Source organism: Mercurialis annua, linkage group LG3 (genome assembly GCF_937616625.2).
Source record: "Mercurialis annua linkage group LG3, ddMerAnnu1.2, whole genome shotgun sequence".
In the NCBI taxonomy this organism is placed as follows: Eukaryota; Viridiplantae; Streptophyta; class Magnoliopsida; order Malpighiales; family Euphorbiaceae; genus Mercurialis; species Mercurialis annua.
In genome coordinates this window covers 71,602,506-71,621,189 of record NC_065572.1, presented here as the reverse complement: position 1 = coordinate 71,621,189, position 18,684 = coordinate 71,602,506, and the positions used below count along the sequence as shown (strand labels likewise).

The 18,684-nt window shown below is 32.8% G+C and overlaps 4 protein-coding genes across 6 annotated transcripts in view; 3 read left to right on the top strand and 1 right to left on the bottom strand.

Moving 5' to 3' along the window:
* LOC126671145 (structural maintenance of chromosomes protein 2-1-like) overlaps nucleotides 1-6,129 on the top strand; it is a 30,454-nt gene extending 24,325 nt beyond the window's left edge. Inside the window, exons 19-21 of the mRNA XM_050364862.2 lie at nucleotides 5,209-5,283; nucleotides 5,418-5,554; nucleotides 5,938-6,129. Of these exons, the coding sequence (XP_050220819.1) occupies nucleotides 5,209-5,283; nucleotides 5,418-5,537 (195 nt within the window). The 3' untranslated portion in view covers nucleotides 5,538-5,554; nucleotides 5,938-6,129. The remainder of the gene's footprint in view (nucleotides 1-5,208; nucleotides 5,284-5,417; nucleotides 5,555-5,937) is intronic.
* Nucleotides 1,133-3,005, top strand: LOC126671147 (pentatricopeptide repeat-containing protein At5g64320, mitochondrial). The gene is made up of 2 exons (XM_056105202.1): nucleotides 1,133-2,671; nucleotides 2,835-3,005. Exons 1-2 carry the CDS (start codon nucleotides 1,670-1,672, stop codon nucleotides 2,916-2,918), a joined length of 1,086 nt encoding a protein of 361 aa, XP_055961177.1. The 5' UTR covers nucleotides 1,133-1,669; the 3' UTR covers nucleotides 2,919-3,005.
* Nucleotides 6,130-11,128: 4,999 nt separating the features above from the next.
* On the top strand, nucleotides 11,129-13,493 carry LOC126674355 (non-functional NADPH-dependent codeinone reductase 2). Its single transcript, XM_050368798.1, has 4 exons — nucleotides 11,129-11,302; nucleotides 11,692-11,867; nucleotides 12,335-12,581; nucleotides 12,864-13,493. The coding sequence occupies exons 1-4, from the start codon at nucleotides 11,183-11,185 to the stop codon at nucleotides 13,269-13,271; spliced, it is 951 nt and encodes a 316-aa protein (XP_050224755.1). The 5' UTR covers nucleotides 11,129-11,182; the 3' UTR covers nucleotides 13,272-13,493.
* LOC126674354 (uncharacterized) lies at nucleotides 13,111-18,672 on the bottom strand. 3 transcript variants are annotated; one of them, XM_050368796.2, is made up of 15 exons: nucleotides 18,241-18,672; nucleotides 18,078-18,151; nucleotides 17,948-17,981; nucleotides 17,813-17,871; nucleotides 17,586-17,700; nucleotides 17,453-17,490; nucleotides 16,946-17,043; nucleotides 16,713-16,768; nucleotides 15,962-16,241; nucleotides 15,762-15,862; nucleotides 15,547-15,585; nucleotides 15,138-15,203; nucleotides 14,626-14,700; nucleotides 14,096-14,199; nucleotides 13,111-13,409 (listed from the first exon to the last, which is right to left on the bottom strand). In XM_050368796.2, exons 1-14 carry the CDS (start codon nucleotides 18,523-18,525, stop codon nucleotides 14,137-14,139), a joined length of 1,383 nt encoding a protein of 460 aa, XP_050224753.1. In that variant the 5' UTR covers nucleotides 18,526-18,672; the 3' UTR covers nucleotides 13,111-13,409; nucleotides 14,096-14,136. The 3 variants fall into 3 exon arrangements, with proteins under 3 accessions (XP_050224753.1, XP_050224754.1, XP_050224752.1); XM_050368797.2 differs by lacking the exon at nucleotides 13,111-13,409 and adding an exon at nucleotides 13,559-13,942; XM_050368795.2 differs by lacking the exon at nucleotides 13,111-13,409 and having other exon boundaries at nucleotides 13,944-14,199.
* Between the last annotated feature and the right edge of the window lie 12 nt (nucleotides 18,673-18,684).

Below are 18,684 nucleotides of genomic sequence, written 5' to 3'. Positions count from 1 at the left end.
TTGCATAAACCAGAAATTACAGCCTATTCTGTCATGAACAAACAAGAAAACGAAATGAAACAAAACATAATCTTACCTTGTAATTGCGGCAGCTGTAGAACCTCCGTCCAGGATTTTTTTGGGTCCAAGCTACATATCTTGGCGCAATACAATTTCCAGGACAATAACACCTAAGAAAACCCGGATAGTTGTACTCGACAGTACCGGTTCGTTGCAAACGATAATTGCTTGAAGAAGATGACGAAGATGGCATTCTCTAGCTAGTAGTGGAATTCAGAGAGTTATGAAGCTTTAGGGATTTAGGGATGAATTTAGGGTTTTTTGAAGCTTTATTTAGGGATTTGGGGATGAAATTAGGAATTTTGTGGTTTTAGGGATTCAATTAGGTAGGGATTCAACTTATTCTCTGCCATGTCATTAATTCTCTGCCATATCATTTAATGGCAACGGTAATATAGAGCCACGTAGGAATGGGTAGACAGAGTTAGCATCGGTGTTACAATGGAGGGCTTGATTGTCAAAATTTCATAACTTTAGGGGCTTAATTGAACCTTTCAAGAGGCTGAGGGCCAAATTGATCTAAGTGGCAAACCATAGGGTTTTTTTGACCCTTTTCCCTTAAAAATATTACTACTGTACACAATAAAATAAAGGCCTAATTACTTAAAAAAACCCCACCTTATAATATTTTTTCGTTTATACCATAACCTAGAAAAAATTCATTTGTACCCTTTTTTTGATTTTTCATTTTCAACTCTACCCTAAAGCACTAAATTGAATTTTTTTTTATTTAGAAAAAACTTAAAATAATCGTTAATTTTTTTAACTTATTTGTATTTTTTCAAATAAAAAAAAGATGATATAACCCTTCTATTTAATTATTTTTAATGTTTTCATCCTTTAATTAATTAAATTGCCAAAAAATAAAATTTTGAGGTACAATTGAAAACGAAAAATCAAAAAAAGGGTACAAATGAACTTTTTCCTAGGTCAGGGTATAAACGAAAAATTATTTTAAGATGGGATTTTTTTAAGTAATTAGGCCTAAAATAAAATACGGGCTACATTTGCAATTAAAAAGGTTGGGAGGACTTTTTCGTTTTTTTAATAGGAAGAGTAGGAGAAAATTAATAAACAGTTAAGAGACCTGCTTACAAAATTAAACGACAACGTTTGTCCAAGCTTGCCAACTGATCCTGTATCAAAATCTGCTAGTAAAGTTGCTGCTTCATATCCGTGGGCAACTCCGATCGGTGTCGCTTACAGTGATTTTAATTTAAAGCCATTTAGCATCTGTTTACGGTAGACTTTTCTTTTTCTCCACGTTAGGGTTTATATAACTATTCAGTCGCTAGATTCTTTTTTTCTTGGAAGAATGCAGGTTACGTGTTTGTTGAAATGCCGCTGAGAAATGTGTATTTGTTTTTGCACGTATTTACTCCATGATATTCAGATGGTTATTCCAGGATATGTCAACTTGACCGAGCTTTTATTATTGGTTTATGTTTGATTACAATCATTTATTTTATTTACTTGTTCATGAACTTTCTTGAACTTTTGATAATTCTTTTGAACTCTTTTTTCAGGTGGATAAAAGGTTTTTTATGATGTTTAGAATGCAATGTGGAATGTACTGAGCTTTTGACGGCCAAGTACTTCATGCACACTAATGCTGAAAGCAGCAAAGCTCACAGTTCATGTGGGCAAAACCTTCCGGTTTTTGCGCAAATTCCCGAATTTTCCCGCGGGGTTCTCTAGGAATTTTAGTTATAGCAGCTTGCGAGATGATGATGGTTCTGAAAATGAGACGGAATGGGAAAGATTACTCAAACCATTTGACCTCAAAGAGCTTCGAAGATCTTTTAATCAGATCACCCCATTTCAGCTTTGTAAACTGCTTATATTGCCACTTGATGTATCCACATCGATGGCTATATTCCAACGGGCAGGTTCTCAAAAGGGCTACTGTCACACATTTGACGTGTACCATGTGTTAATTGATAAGCTTGGGGCAGCCAAGGAGTTTAAAGCAATAGACAAATTGTTATTGCAGATGCAAGAGGAAGGGATTGTTTTTAGAGAGTCCTTATTCTTGTGTATAATGAAACATTATGGGAGGGCTAGCTTTCCCGGCCAAGCTACTAGATTGTTATTGGATATGAAGGGTGTTTATGACTGTGAACCAACTTTTCGATCATATAATGTTGTGCTGGATATACTTGTATCTGGTAACTGTCCTAGTGTTGCATCTAATGTTTTTTATGACATGCTGAGCAAGGGTGTTATACCCACTGTATACACCTTTGGGGTGGTGATGAAAGCACTTTGTATGGTGAACGAAGTTGATAATGCTTGCTCATTGCTTAAAGACATGATGCAATATGGATGCACCCCAAATGCAATTGTCTATCAAACTCTCATTCATGCACTTTCCAAGAGGGATAGATTAAATGAAGCTTTGAAACTTTTAGATGAAATGTTTCTTTGGGGTTGCATGCCTGATGTTGATACCTTCAATGATGTTATTCATGGCTTATGCAGGCTCAACAGGATTCATGAGGGGGCAAAATTGGTTGACCGGATGCTTATCCGGGGTTTCACTCCAAATGATATGACTTATGGAGTTCTAATGAATGGGTTGTGCAGAGTAGGGCAAGTTGATGAAGCCAAGGTATTGCTGAACAAAATCCCTGCTGCAAATAATGTGCATTTCAATATCCTGATTAATGGTTATGTAAAGCGTGGATGTTTGGATGAAGCTAAGGCTTTACTGTATGATAAGATGTTAAAAAATGGTTGTAGGCCTGATGTTTTTACATTTAACACACTGATAGATGGGCTTTGCAAGAAGGGACTTATGGGTTCAGCTCTTGAATTGGTCAACGACATGTCTGTCAATGATTGCAAGCCCAATGTAATCACGTACACTATTTTGCTTGATGGATTCTGCAAGAAAGGTCAACTAAAGGAAGCTGGTTATGTTTTAAATGAGCTTTCTGAGAAGGGATTTAGACTCAACATAATGGGATATAATATCCTAATACGTGCTTTATGCAAGAGCGAGAAGGTTCATGAAGCTCTGGACATGCTTGGCGAAATGTCAACCAAAGGATGCAAGCCTGACATTTTTACGTTCAATACTCTAATATTTGGTCTTTGCAAAGTTGATAGAATGGAAGATGCCGTAGGTCTATATCGAGATATGTTACTGGAGGGTGTTATTGCCAACACAGTTACTTACAACACATTGATTCATGCTTTTTTGAGAAGAGGTGCACTTCAAGAAGCTCTTAAGCTTGTAGATGATATGCTATTCAGAGGATGCTGTCTTGATGAAATCACCTACAATGGCCTAATAAAAGCATTCTGCAAAGTTGGGGCCATTGATAAAGCATTGAGGTTATTTGATGAGATGCTAACAAAGGATTTTGTTCCCAGCATTATCTCGTGCAATTTATTGATTAATGGGTTCTGTAGAGTTGGCAAAGTAAATTATGCGCTTGAGCTTCTGAGTAGGGACTGGATCTATCGAGGTATAGCACCTGACATTGTTACCTACAACAGCCTTATCAATGGTTTATGCAAGATGGGACAAGTTCCGGAGGCTCTCAATCTCTTTGACAAATTGCAGGCTGAAGGAATACAACCTGATGCAATTACTTATAACACTTTGATTTATTGGCATTGCAAAGAGGGAATGCTTGATGATGCCTATTTGCTTCTTCATAGAGGCATCAAGAATGCCTTCGTACCTAATGATGTGACGTGGTATATATTGGTTGGCAATTTTATTAAAGAAACTGACGAGGAGAATAACTTCATAGATCACTTTTAATCGGGACATACGCACTCCTACTGTTACTCTTAAAGGCGATATCTTTCAACCAAGTGGTCTTTTGACTGGCGGAAGCCGCAAGTAAGCTGCTTGCATACTTTTGTAACTTCTAGTGGCATGCATTTTTATGATTTGAGCGACTTTTACTTTGTTTCAAGAGTCATTAAAGTTTCACTTATTTTTCAAGCTGGATTGCAAACTATTTGGAAGAAGAACGGATTATGATTTTCTGTCCTGTGATCCTTTAAAAGCTCAGGAAGAACTTGACAAATTGCAAGCTAAGCAATCAGGGTATGTAGCCTGGAGAGCTTATTTTATTACTATGTTACGGTTATGCTGCAATTGGCATATAATGGTTATCAGCAATTTTAACTCTTAGACTGAAATGTTTTGGCATACAATTGTTATGGATATACATATGTATATAGTGCATCTTTTGCAGAACTGACACCTGTTTCATTTCTATGAAGGCTTGAACAAGAAGATTATGGCAATGTTTGAGAAAGCAGAAGTTGAATACAATGATTTAATGGCCAAAAAAATACATTATAGAGGTACTTTACTCTGATTGCATGTGCATACTAGCATTATGTTTAACTAGAATGACAAGTCAAAAGTCAAGGAAGTAATTGAAGAGCTTGATGAGAAGAAGGAAACACTTAAAGTTACTTGGGTTAAAATTAACAGGTGAGATATTTTACTTCTTATTTCTACAGCTCTCATGCATTCTTGCATACTCAAATTGCTGTTTCCCCAAATATTTTTCCTGAATTTGTTTTTTAATAATTCCTTCAGTGACTTTGGGTCCATCTTTTCTACCCTATTGCCTGGAACCATGGCAAAGCTAGGAACTCCTGAAGGTTGCAGTTTCCTTGATGGTCTGGAGGTTCGTGTTGCATTTTGAAGTGTTTGGAAACAGTCCTTGTCAGAATTAAGTGGAGGTCGACGTTCTCTGGCATTAATTCTCTTCAAGCCAGCTCCGCTATATATCCTGGATGAGGTATGCTTTGGTTGGATTTCCTGTATTATATTTGGCTCATTGGCTGTAATATATGGTAACCATCCATTTTTCTGTTTTGCATACTGTTGGTTCTAAACTTAAATATATGCTTGCATTGTATTAGAAACATTCAGGCAGATTCCATGTTTATTGCATAGGACGCATGAAAGGAAAACGAAACATTTATCTATATTAATTAGAAAATTTATGTAAATGTCTGAATCGCAGTTTCAAGCTTTTGTGTTATGGAGTTAAATCACGTAGGCTTATGCATACAAATTATCCTTGGATGTTCTTTTAACATTGGGTTAGTAATCTGTAGTAGGCTGGAATCTGAATTTACAAGTGATTTAATGTTTTTGGTGATCGACAGGTTGATGCAGCCCTGGATTTAAGCCACACACAGAACATAGGGGGAATGATCAAAGCTCACTTCCCTCATTCTCAGGTCTTATGAAGTTATCATTTTCTTTATGGAGTAATACATATATTTTTGCTGAAGTTTCAACTTTTGTTAAAGCATGTGTTATTGTGAAATCATGTCCTAAGCTTTTTATTGATTGATTTATTTTTATCTTGTAGTTCATTGTTGTTTCACTTAAACAAGGCATGTTCAACGAAGCCAATGTTCTTTTCCGAACAAAATTTGTGGATGGTGTTTCAACTATCCAGAGGACTTTTGCCTCTAAGCAGAACAAATGATTGCTGCCATATCTCAGGTTTGTTTTGTTATTTATCTGAGATAATAATGTTCCAACGATTGTCCATTTAGATTCTGCTAGCAGCCCGAAGTTGTTATCTATTTGCTACTTTACAACTGATTTTTTGAAGTAGTTTGCCGTACCTTCACATTGTTCTCCATCCTCCTTATACAGGCAAAATGTTGTAGAACCCAACAGTTCAACTCTCAAAATCTGTATATATTCTAACAATTATCTATTTCAAACTCTGTTTTTCACTAAATAATTTAACTTTCAATTGTAGTTCATCTCGAAAATTTTGCATTACTCCTTTGTATCTCTAACATGATTTAGCTTTTTGTATATTCCTTCAACCTGTTTTATCCTGTCATTTCTGATTACTCAAATTTATGCTTGCACAGATTGTTTGTTGCCAATGTTGCCAGCTTATTAGACTGGAGACTATTTTTGGCTGTAAATACAGGACATGCTGATGCTGATCCAGAACAAATGATATTATATTTTTTGGTATGTGGCTCAATGGCTCAAGCAGAGTTGTTTGTGGTACATGAAATTTGATATGGTAATGGTCCTATTACTGGATTCATAACTAACACAGGTTTCACTTGCATTTTTAAATTTCCAAAAAAAAAGTGCAATAATAATAATTATTAAATTACTTATATAAACTCGATTAATATCAATTTTAACCTGTTAAAAGTTAAAGTAATTATGTAATTTAATTTTTTAAGATTTGTTAGGTGTTATATGAATAATGTTTTGCGTATTTTTACTGAAAAGTTCTGTTCTATATCAGATTAGCATAAATGTATTCTAACTTTTGCATATTGGGTTAATGAAAGTTCTTGTATCTGGAGAAAGAGAGTAAAAGTTGTCTCTAATTTAATCAACATCAAGAGTTAAAATAGTTGATTACCGGTGTGATCTAGTGGATCAAATTCGTAAACTGTTTAATATTGACTTAAAAATGTTTAAAATCAGTTTGATAGTAATCAATGAAACTCGATCGGACAAAAAAGAGAGATCACTTTCAACAATTGCACTGCACCCGTTTTAACAACTCCGATACCTTGACTTGGTGGAATAAAGCAGAGCTTCGCCTCTCGAAGCCCCTATGCTTGGTCTACCCTTTCTCGAGGATGCGGAATGTTAGTGGCTCTACTCTCTTAAGCGAGTGTTTATCCCATACAACCGTTGCGCTACATTATTTTTACAACAAGCTCATAATGAGCATTTGCAACAGGAATTATTTTTATTACTACTTTTTTTTTATCATTTTGCACATGGCCAATGCATAATTCGTTTGTTGTACGAATGACATAGCGCAACGGTTATGTTGAATAAGCTCGTTAGTATTTTAAATTTTTTATAGAACCTTTGGGACTTTGCTTAAGAGGTAGATTTTCGCCTCTAGCTACGGCTTTCAAGTTATGCTTGAATCAATTATCTAGTCGAATTTGAATATCAAGATACTTGATTTTAATAGGTTTGTGAATTTAATTGAGATATAATAATTTTTTTTATATACTTATATATATTTATAATAATATTTTGATTATCATAGTAAAACGACTTAACGTATTAAAAGTGCAAAAATTATAACTAAATTGTAAAAACACCAAATTTTATCTATTTTGCATATACCTTCTCCGTTTTTTTTTTGGCTTGTCCATTTAGGATTTCAAGATGATTTTGGCTATTATCTTCCAAATTTATCCCTTTCTAATAGATGACTTTATCACTCAATTTTTAAAATATTTATTAATTAAAAGGGCTATATTAGTATTTACTCCTATAATTTAAGATAAAAACTCCACTTTTTTAATATGTACAATTTTGGCTAACTGGACAAGTGAAAAAACGGAGGGAGTAGCTTTTAATTATAACCATTTATCCAATTTAATAGCCAGAAATACCAAATTTTTTCCAATATTTTCAATCCTAAACATACCGAACTTTTTATTCATTTGAGAAATGCTTATCAAAATTTGGATAAAATTGACGGAATGGTTATAACAGAAACAAATCAAAAAGTTTTGGCTTTTAAAAGAAATTGAGTGATTGACTAAAATTAAAATATACTTATAAATTAGTTAAAATTAATGTTCTTAAAAAGTTAAGTTAGAATTAACCTCATCCAAAAATATTTGGTATTTTTAATATATTGAGCCTAGTAAAAATTATTTTTTAAATATTTTATACAAATAATCAAATGAAAATCAACTTCAATCATTCAATATAATTTGAGTGTAACTTTTAAAAAGTAAAATTTTGGTCATATATTTTAATCAGTTTGAGATTAAATTTAACAATATTTTGACTCAATTAAACCCAGGAATCGACAATATTTATAAATTAGTTACTTAATATATCTTTTGCTTTTATAAGACAATCTACGAATCAGGCGGCACATTTGTTGGCTCGTAATGCTAGTTTCTTGTCAGGTTATCAAGATTGATTTTCAAACTATTCCAAACTTTTACATGTGTAACTGTTTTATCCGTTTTTAATAAAGCTTCATTTGAGATTAAAAAAAACTTGAAAATAATTGATAAAGATATTTGCGCGTAAAATAAAGAGAACTATTTATTACTCGAAGGCAAAGCAATAAAACATGATTTGTCTCGTAAAGACAAGAGAAATTGAAGTGGACCAAATGTTGGGAATTAAAAAAATGTTTGCCTAAGATTTTATATAAGAAGATAGGACTATCTAATTTCACATGTCACGAACTTTCTCATTCCTCCACATATTCATATTCATATTTCATTACTGCCGGTGTCCTAATCCTAATTTAAACCCCAAATCATCTTATGTGGATAGAATGATTTATATATTTTAGCTCAAAAATAAAAATAAAATAAGGATTATTTTATAATTATTATGAATTTTATAATGAGAATCACCAACTTCGCTCATGATGTTCGATATTTTTTTACCAATTTCTGTCATTTATGTTTTCGGAAATGAATTTTTTTTATTTTTTTTATTATGTTTCTTAATTATTCTTATTTTAGATTAGCTTATTTTGACAAGTAAATTAGGGTTTCAACAATATTATAATTTTAGTATAAATTGCAAATTTTCTGTAAAGTTGAGGATTTTGATTAAATCTCGTTTAAAATTGATTAATATATTTACTCTAGTTTTGATATTTCTTAAAATCAATCAGTTTTGATGTTTATGTTCATGGTGATTTCTGTTGATAATCATGCGTAATTCAACAACTTGCTGGTTGTTTATGGTTTTATTATATTACATCATCAGCTGTATAACCATCTTATATTCCATGCCGGGGAAGTTTATGTATTTTATATTTTTATATTATACGCAATTAAATATTTATAAAAATTTACTTAAAATGTATTTGATTATTTTGATAATATTAGATACTTTTGTACTATCAATTTATTTTTCAATAGTTTCCTTATAAGTGTACTTAAATTTATTTTATCTTTAAACTATTTTATAATTTTATTTAAATTTTGCTTAGTTTTAAAAAATAACTTTTGTTATAGTGCACTTAAAATATAACACTATGATTGATAAATGAAGAAGATAATGAGGGGTGAAGAAAGAAAGAAAGATGAAGTTGAAGGAAGAGGAGGAGAATGAAAAAATATAAACTGAAAGGATATGAGAATAAAACATAAAAATACAGGCATGACACAAATAAAAATAAAATAAGTAATAGAATACATCAAATGTCAAAAGAATAAGTAAAATAATACTATATTTTACAAATATTAAGAAAAAAAATGAATTGATAATTCATAGAAAGATTCAACTAATTATTTAGACATTTTTGACATAACCTTTTTTTAAATTTTTATTTTGGCAGTTTATTTGACAACAAATAAAAAAAATCGGCAATTAATTATAAGAAAACTGTCTACCTACTATGTATAATAGATTTTTATTTATAAACCCAATAGCAGAGTAACATATACATCCTTTAGTAGTTAATTCAAATAAAATACTTTCATGAGTCAAATTATATAAATTATCTATTCCTGTTATAATTTTATATTGCTTATTGACCTAAGAGTACATTAAAATCGTGATTAATCCTTCTGAATTTTATTTAACCCAAAACATTATATAATATGATGACCTAAATCAAGTTTGTTTGACATTTAGTAGGATAAGGGCGTAAATAATAGTACAAGATATTTAATAATGCATCTATCACACCACTTCAATCTCAGCATATTGCTTGAATATTTATGTCATTTATTGATTAATATATAATATAGTTATTATTTTTAATTAAATTGCCTATTTAAATTTAGTAATTAATAAGAGGATTAATTTAAAAAATAGATTATAACATATTTTACAATTATAACACGAATTTTGAAATTCAATAAAACTAGTCACCAACTTTTATTTTTTAACAAATTGAAATACCAGTCTATTTTCCAATAAAAAAATATTGACGTGGCTAACAATTTATATTTTTTTTTTGAATTCATCAAATCTCATTAAATCAAATATGAAACAGTTATATTTGTAAGAAATTTGGAATAATTTGAAAACTAAACCCAATGACCCGACATGAAAGAAACAACATGCTGCCTGATTCGCAGATCTCACTTACGAAAATAAAAAATAAATTATTAACTGATCTCTAATTAAATGCAGTTTTCAATTAATGTTCGATCAAACTTCACCCGTCACCCGCAAACTCATCATCCGATTCAATCACTATTTGATAACTCCATAAAAAAGAGATAACAAACCTTTCATAGTGAAAGGATCTGACGTTTAAATTGGTATTTTTTTCACCAAAAAATAATTGTGTTCTGAATTGTCAAAAAATAAAAATTAATAATTAATTTTATCAAATTTTAAATTTTAAATCTTTTGTTATAATTATAAATTATATTAAAATTTATGGTTTAATTTATAATTACTATTAGTAAAATATTATTATTAGTTCATATACTATTTTTATTTTTAGCCAGCAAAACAATTGCCGCCCAAATCCTGTTTAGCAAGAAATGAGGCATCACTAGCAAGAAAAGACACGTATTTGATGCCAACCCAATTGACTAAATTTATGAAGTCAACCTACATACCAACTAGTAGAGTAATGCCACACAAGTAATTTATGTTGTTTAGAAAACAATATAGTTTTGACTTATTTTCATTATTAAAATCTCCAATTTAATTGACTTCAATTTCATGTCAAATTCATTTAATGTTTATAAGCATAACTTAATTTTAGGACAAAGTCAACAAACCCCCTTAAAAGACAATTATTTTTACATGATAAAGCAACATAAATTATTGAAGTTTAAATTTCTGATATAAATTGGTAACGCGTAATAAGGCACCACCCCTTGAGTGGCCCAGTTCATAAAAATCCCAAGAGACATGGAAGATCACATTTCTTTGATAAATTAAAAATAATAATTAAATATTAAACCAATTAATTTACCTAGCTAACACACATCTTAATTAATTCTCCATAGAAATGTATCAAAAATTCGGTGATGTGTCTTCAGAAAACCGTTAAGGGAAGTTGACTTGAGGTGTGTATAAATAGGTTTGTGCTTTTAGAACCATAATCATGCATATATACACACTTTAAATAGAAGTGAATTATAACTACTTGTGTACCAAGAAAAATAAAAAGAGATAATGAAGAACAATCACGTTCGTTTGAATTGCGGAATTAGAATGCCGATCTTGGGTTTTGGCACTTTCACATTCCAAAATGACATGCAGAAAACAGAACTTGCCATCCATACTGCACTTGAGGTATATATATTTATATATTCACACTTTTTGTTATTTGTATAGTCTAGCGTAGTTCAAAATCTTATTTTAAAAATAAATTCTTAATAAACTATATCCACCATGTCATCTCTAAATAAAAGTCGATAAAATTGTAATGAGAAACTTGTCTACAATCATTTTTTTGCAGAACTAAATGCTAATATTTAGTGACAAATAGATTAACGTTGCTAATCAAATTAGCAAATGTAATTCGTAATCTAAGAGATGGAAATTTCCATCAGGAAAAGGCGTTTTCTAGTAGTGCAAATGCGAAAAGAACATTTTGTCTTAGTTTTTTCTTAACCGCTTCTACTTTTTGAGAGACATGATTTTGCATGAAAATAATTTGAATGTTAATTTGTGGCATGCAGATGGGTTATAGACACATTGACACAGCAAAAGTGTATGGTTCTGAGCCAGCAGTGGGGAATGCTTTAAGTGAAGCAATTCTTGACCAAACGGTTAATAGAGAAGATGTTTTTGTTACATCTAAACTATGGGGGAGTGATCATCATGATCCTGTCTCAGCTCTCAACCAAACTCTAAGGTTAGCCTGTGCCTTCTAATTATACATCCTACGATAACAAACTTCTCAAATTCTAAATTTCCGCATTTCGTTTTGCTTTTCGAAAATGCTTTAGAAACTTTAAAATTCTATATTTATAATCTAGTCTCGTAATTCATGTGATTTCGTTGTTTTCAATTTTGGCGTTTTCCATATTTTCTACTGGCTTTAATTGCAAGCTTTTGCTTCAAGGCCTTGAAGTTGCCTTGACAAGTACAGTACTTTGTACGTAGAGGGACAAGCAAAATAATATCCCCAAATTAGTCAAATGGAGTACTGAGGATACTCAAATCATTTTCATATGGTTGCAATATTTAAGTGAATATTCTTGAGATACATTTATGGATATGATGTTTTTTTTTTCACACTGTAATTTTCTTGATCATGAGAGGATCTTCTTGATTATATTGCAATGCAATCTTGATTGAGATATTTGTTTGTTGTTATAGGAACTTGGGCATGGAGTATCTTGACATGTATTTGGTGCACTGGCCAGTGAAGCTAAAGCCATGGGCTTGTTCCCCTATACCTCAAGAAGAAGATTTTGAGAAGTACTTAGACATTGAGTCAACATGGGCTGGGATGGAGAGATGCTTGGATTTGGGATTGTGTAGATCTATTGGTGTCAGCAATTTCTCTAGCAACAAAATAATTCAGTTGATGGATTTTGCCTCTGTTCCTCCAGTTGTTAATCAGGTATTAGTCTAATCCTACTTAAGGGTATAACTTAACCTAACCAACTCGAGGTCAAGTTCAAAATACTCTAATCGAGTAGAGACAGATCAAACTCAATTCTCAACTATTCAGCTAATCTGGAACTTCTAAAATAAAACGTGATCGAATTCGATCAAATTTTGGGCTTTGAGTTATAAAGTTGAGCCGAGCTTGAAGTGTTTCGATGGGACTTGATTACACCCTTAGCCCTATATTGTTGTCATCAGCATATCCTAATGATATTGGTAAAATGTATGGTTGCAGGTGGAAATGCATCCAATGTGGAAACAAAGCAAGCTCCGAGGGGTATGTGGAGATTATAGGATTCATGTTAGTGCTTATTCACCTCTAGGTGGCCCTGGAAATGCATGGGGATCAACTGCTGTGGTGGACCATCCGGTCATCAAATCCATAGCTTTCAAACACAGAGCAACTCCAGCTCAGGTTGCTTTAAAATGGGGATTATCAAAAGGGTCTAGCATGATTGTGAAAAGCTTCAATCAGAATAGAATGAGGGAAAATATGGAGGCACTTAATCTTAAATTGGACAAACAAGATATCAATGACATTGACAAATTGGAAGAATGGAAGATCATGAGAGGAGAGGTTTATGTTAACAACACAACTAGCCCTTATAGGACAATTCAACATCTTTGGGATGGTGAAATCTGAATTTTATGCTTGTATACTATGTTGTGTTTTCCGGTGTGAATTTACCAAGTGTATCCTTTTTCTTCTACCATTTCTTCTCATGTTCATTATATGCTGTTCCCGACTAGTACACAGCAATATTGTATGAGCCCTTGTATCCTGAAAAGTGATAGTAGTACAAAGTTATGTTTATCTAAAAACCATTGTTGTGGCAGTAGCAATTTATTTTCTGATTTTTGCTCCTGAAGACGGTTTCATAATGGCTCAAGTAAAAGGAATAAGGAATAACTAGAGGTTGTGAACACATGCAAGTTTTGCAATAGAAGGAGTTGGTTAGGAAACTTCAAATAGCCTAATGTTATCTTACAAGAGGTTGTGCATTAAATGTTCTGGAGAGAAACTTGTTTTTCATGTGCTTTCACACACTGCTCATCTAGTGGTGCTTGAGCAAGACATAAGACGAAGGGATACTGAATAAGGCAGTGAACTTGATTGGATAGATTAATCCTGCGTGTGGGCAAGATGCCGGCTCATACGAACAAGTAAAAGACAACTCAATGCAGATTACTCTGTCCCACAAAAAAGAAACCTGGGAAAAGGATTTGCAGACAAAATGGCCCAATTTTGGAAAGCATACCAATTTGGAAAGGCCACTTCAGCATATAACAGGTTTGCAACTAGAAGGAATCTGGCTGACCAAGGATAAAATGAATGTTTTAATCATTATTTTGCTTTTCCTCTTATATTTTGGCTAGAACATAGCTCCTAGCAAAATTCCAATAAGATTTAATAAAAATGGTACAGCTTTTTACATGTATAATAATAGATGAAGGTTCAGTTCATGCCTGCCAGCCTGTAAGTGCTCGAGCAAACATCTGACTGTGATCTACTTTTCAGCTGGCTGCTTATCCTTTTCGACGTATACTTGTGAAATGCCTTGTTCAATGCACTGAAAAGTTTAAGAACCAGCAGACTATTTAGAAAAGCAGGATGAGAAGCTCATAATGAAACAAAAGAATACATAATTGACAAGATAGCGAACTGGCATAGAGATAGGCATCAGAATAAACAGCAGCAAACAGAGATAGTTTACATCCAAAGGAATTAACAGTCATTATGTAAAGATAAAGTAATTCAATGAGCTATAATGCATCCCATGTCGACAAAACCCAAGAATCCATATCTTTGGCAAAGAAGTTAGACTACCATACATTTCACAAATGTTTTTAACAAGATTACTAGGAAATAGAGAGTAAAGAGAAAAGGAAAAAAAACCACGGATAGGAACCTATATTGAAAATCTATTCTTCTGGGTGTAGAACACACTGGGTGGCCATAGATTCAGATTTTGACAATATTGATATCCAAATTTTACCTGAAGAAGATATCCATGCAGCCAATCAAGCGTTTGAGGGAATGTTGTTGATGATATATTGACAACAGTCAGACCCTGTTTCAAGAAGAATAAAAAAATGATCGAGTTAGAAATCAAAGAATGTGCTGAAAGTACCATTTTTTCTTTTATGCATCTAGTTTTAATACATTGGAGTTTGATTTACCGAAATTACTAACGGGTGCAGAGATAAACAGCATTATTTGAGCAAAAAAGTAAAATCTTCATTTATTCGTAAATATACTTGCTAGATTAGTTTCTTCCCTTCAAAAGAATGAATAATTAAAACAACCTCATATTATAGCCGGTTCACTGATTTAGATTTAACTGTCAAATAAGATTTTTTTTTTATAATATGCATCAAACAAATCCATGAGCCCTATCGAGGCCTCATCAGCCTAATTAATATCATCTCTGTTAAATGCCTCTCAAGCTCGTCAAATACCAAAGTGTGACGAAAATATTTATGCTATACTAGACAGGAGAAGGCAAACCTGTGACTTGAAAGAGCAAAGATAGCCTTGAATAGTTTTCAGATTGGCAATCAGCCTATCCTTATCCTGAAAAAAAGAGGGGGAAAAACAAGTGATATCAAAAACAAAAATTCCACACGTAAAAATTATTTGTGAAAAATAATGAAAATTATAACACGATCAATAAGTTTTTTTGTTTTAATTAAGAAAAGCAAAGAGCCAAGAAAATAAAAGGGAAAAATATGTATAAACTTGTCTCACTAGATCATCATGGTTGGGCCAAACTATAATATAAAGCACAAGTGCACAATTGCTCTTTTTTTTAGTTAGTAATTTCAAGTTTCAATGCGAAAAATAAAATGGCAACTTAGTAACTCGTACCCAACTTCAATATTGATCAATCATTACAAGTTTCGGAAGTCTTCATTACCTGGACTGGGAATTTCAAAATCCACTCCTCGAGTAATGCCTACACATCGGAGAAAACGATTGAGAATAGACAGCTGATATAATTCAGGTACTTCAAATTTAATGATCGGGAAACTATAACTTTAAATTTCTAATAAAGGAACTAGTAACAGCATTTGCATTAGAAACATCATAGGATTCAACACATTTTAGGCATGTGAGAGCATAAGTAGAAACCTTATGATCAAATTCTGCCATCTTCAGAACTATGGGTATAATTATTGGTTCTGGACCAGATTTATCTTTCTTAACAGAAGTATCTCCATTTCTCTCAGTATCTGCAACAATTTCATCACCAGGGTCATAAAAGCAGTTGCAACATCAATTCAATTTCATACACTTGATGTATGTGCTTCAAAATCCAAGGCATGAGTTACCTTTGTCATCAGAATTACATCCAACTGCGTTAACAGATTCCTGAGGATCTGGGAGATTCAACAGGTCATAGGATTCCTTCTCTTCCAAACTCACATTCCCAGGATTACAGTTGCTACTTTCATCATTCCCACTAATACTTGCTGGATTCTTTTCCATTTGTGTTGCAGGATCATTATCTCTAAGAGGTATAGGAGTTGCTTCCGCAGGTTTTTCTGGAGTTTTAGCGGGTGTCTTGCTTTCTTCATCCATCAAATAAATGCTGGGATCCAAATGCATTCCCTGCCATCATAGTCAGCAATAATAGAGATCACAGAGAAAACACTGCAGAAACATTACCATGTTCATCACATCCTAACCTAGAATGAGATGGCAAAAAAAGTCTAGTGAACCGCATATTGTTCTTTAGCTTATAACATGGAAACAGAAGATGTAACGACAATATATTCATCTAAACAGAAAACGCATAATTTCACTCTCCATTCTTTTCCTTTGCAACATGAAACACCTTTAGCAATTCTAATAAAACCTAACTTCATATGTTAATTAAGCATACAATATCAAGTTTGTTTTGACAGTTTCAAATTTTGGATTTATTAGCAACATTATTGCATTACATGCTAACATGAAGACTTCCCCTCTTGCACATCCACCCATTCCAAAATGATAAGCTTCCTATTAACTTCTAACCTAAACTAAAAAGGATTATAATAAGAAATAAGTACAAGAAAGTTAGATAGAAATTTTTTTTACCTCAATTATTATAGGCTTTCCATCTTTCATTGCTTTCTTTAAATCACCAGCCAAACCTACAGTACCAAGTCAAACATTAATGTCCTAGCAAAACTAACACTCGTGCTTACTGTAGACTTCTGCATAATCAGATATGAAAATCTAACATTTGATTTTTTGTACAAAAAATAAAACACAAATAGGAACGAGAGCAATTTGCACTTGCACAAGTATACAGTAACCCCATGACTAACCTTTACGAACAATTCTGCACTCTCTACAGAACTCAGTAATTAGTTCCTCTGAAGAGCTAAAGTCTCGAGCCCATACAGGAGTAGATGTCAATGGTGCACTATATAAGATAGAAGAAGAAATTATGTTTTCCCATATCATCAAAATAAAAGAGTGAGCATTAGCTGCACAAGATAATCATATTCACCACAGAATACAATTATAATAAGTGGGAAATAGCAAAGAAATGCAGCAAGTAATTTTATGGCAGATTGGAGAATGCCATTATATAGTGATATTGCAAGAAGAAAAGTAATTAAGCCATAAACATTCATTTGGTAATGGCTGTCCGACCTACACAACCGTCACTGACAGATGATAACAATCCTCAACTACAAAATCTTTTTTCCTAATTTGGCACTTTTAAGCACAAAATAAACGTGTAATCGATATTGCTCCATGTAAAAACTTTTTGCAATAAAATAATATAGATTTATGTATAAAAAACAATAAATAGGTCCAGTGCATACTCTGTTGAAGTCCGTAGCAATTCATACACCATGTCTGTCTGTAACAATAGGAAAGAAAGTATATGTCAAAGGCATCAATATCCAAGCCCGTTAAATATCAAAAAATCAAACAGGGTTAAATGGAAGGCAAGACCTGCAACACATTAGGCAAATTGAGCCTCTGTGCGAGTTGTGTAGCTATTGTAGATTTCCCAACACAGGCAGTTCCACAAACAAGAATTACCAACGGCACTCTTTGATGGTGAAATCTAATACGAAATCACGTGGGAAAAAAATTATTCGTTAAGCAATTAAATCAGCAATGAAGCTTTAATAGAGATATATTGAAGTAATAGAGTGAAAAAGCTACAATGCATTCACCTTGTCATCATCTTATAACGATTAATATACTCTTCCCCGTAACCCCGTCGCTCCATAAGCTACACACAGTAGTACAGTACGTAATAAGTAAGATATACAGAAAATGAAAATAACATGGTGCACTACAAGGTGTACCTTGAATAAATTAGCTTCTAGATCAGTCTGAGAGCTGCAAATACAAAATAAGCAAATCAAACTCGAAGCGTAAAACAGGTTAAACACAAGGATTAAACGATAAAGGAAATAAATGAGGGAAAAATCATACACGTCTAGAAGGCTGTTATCAATGAGCAGTTTCTTGAGTTCAAGAGCTATTTTAATGGCTACATGATTTGGAATCTGATATCATAAATGAAAATTAAAAACAATTTCATATAATTTAGAATAATCTGAATGAAATGAAAAGTAATACTGTAATTGGAGTAGACCTTAGTGACAGTCAGCATTCTACTGAGCAAGAATCGGGATAAAACGTAGTAATGATCGGCGTGATCGCCTAGCCAGACTTTAACCTTGACGAAGTCGTATTTGGAGGAAGCGTTGCGAGAGGAGCTGTTAACGGAGGAGAACAGCGGAGGATTCTTTGAATGATCGGAAGCTTCTTCGACACTGTTGTTGTAATAAATTGTTTTATTAGGGCTTGAACTTGAAGCTGATGCTGATGCTGATGAAGATGAAGATGAAGATGCTTCCGCTTCCTTGTTCTCCCCCATTTTCTTCGTCTTCTTCTTCAGTTCGAACTGAACTGAACTTTCCCCTCTGCGAACGTTTCTCGTAGAGAAGTGTAAGTTGTATGATGTGCTGTGTACAGTGTGCCAATTAAGCTATTGGATTTGGATTCTCTTCTTCACCACCTGTCCTTTTTGGCTTCC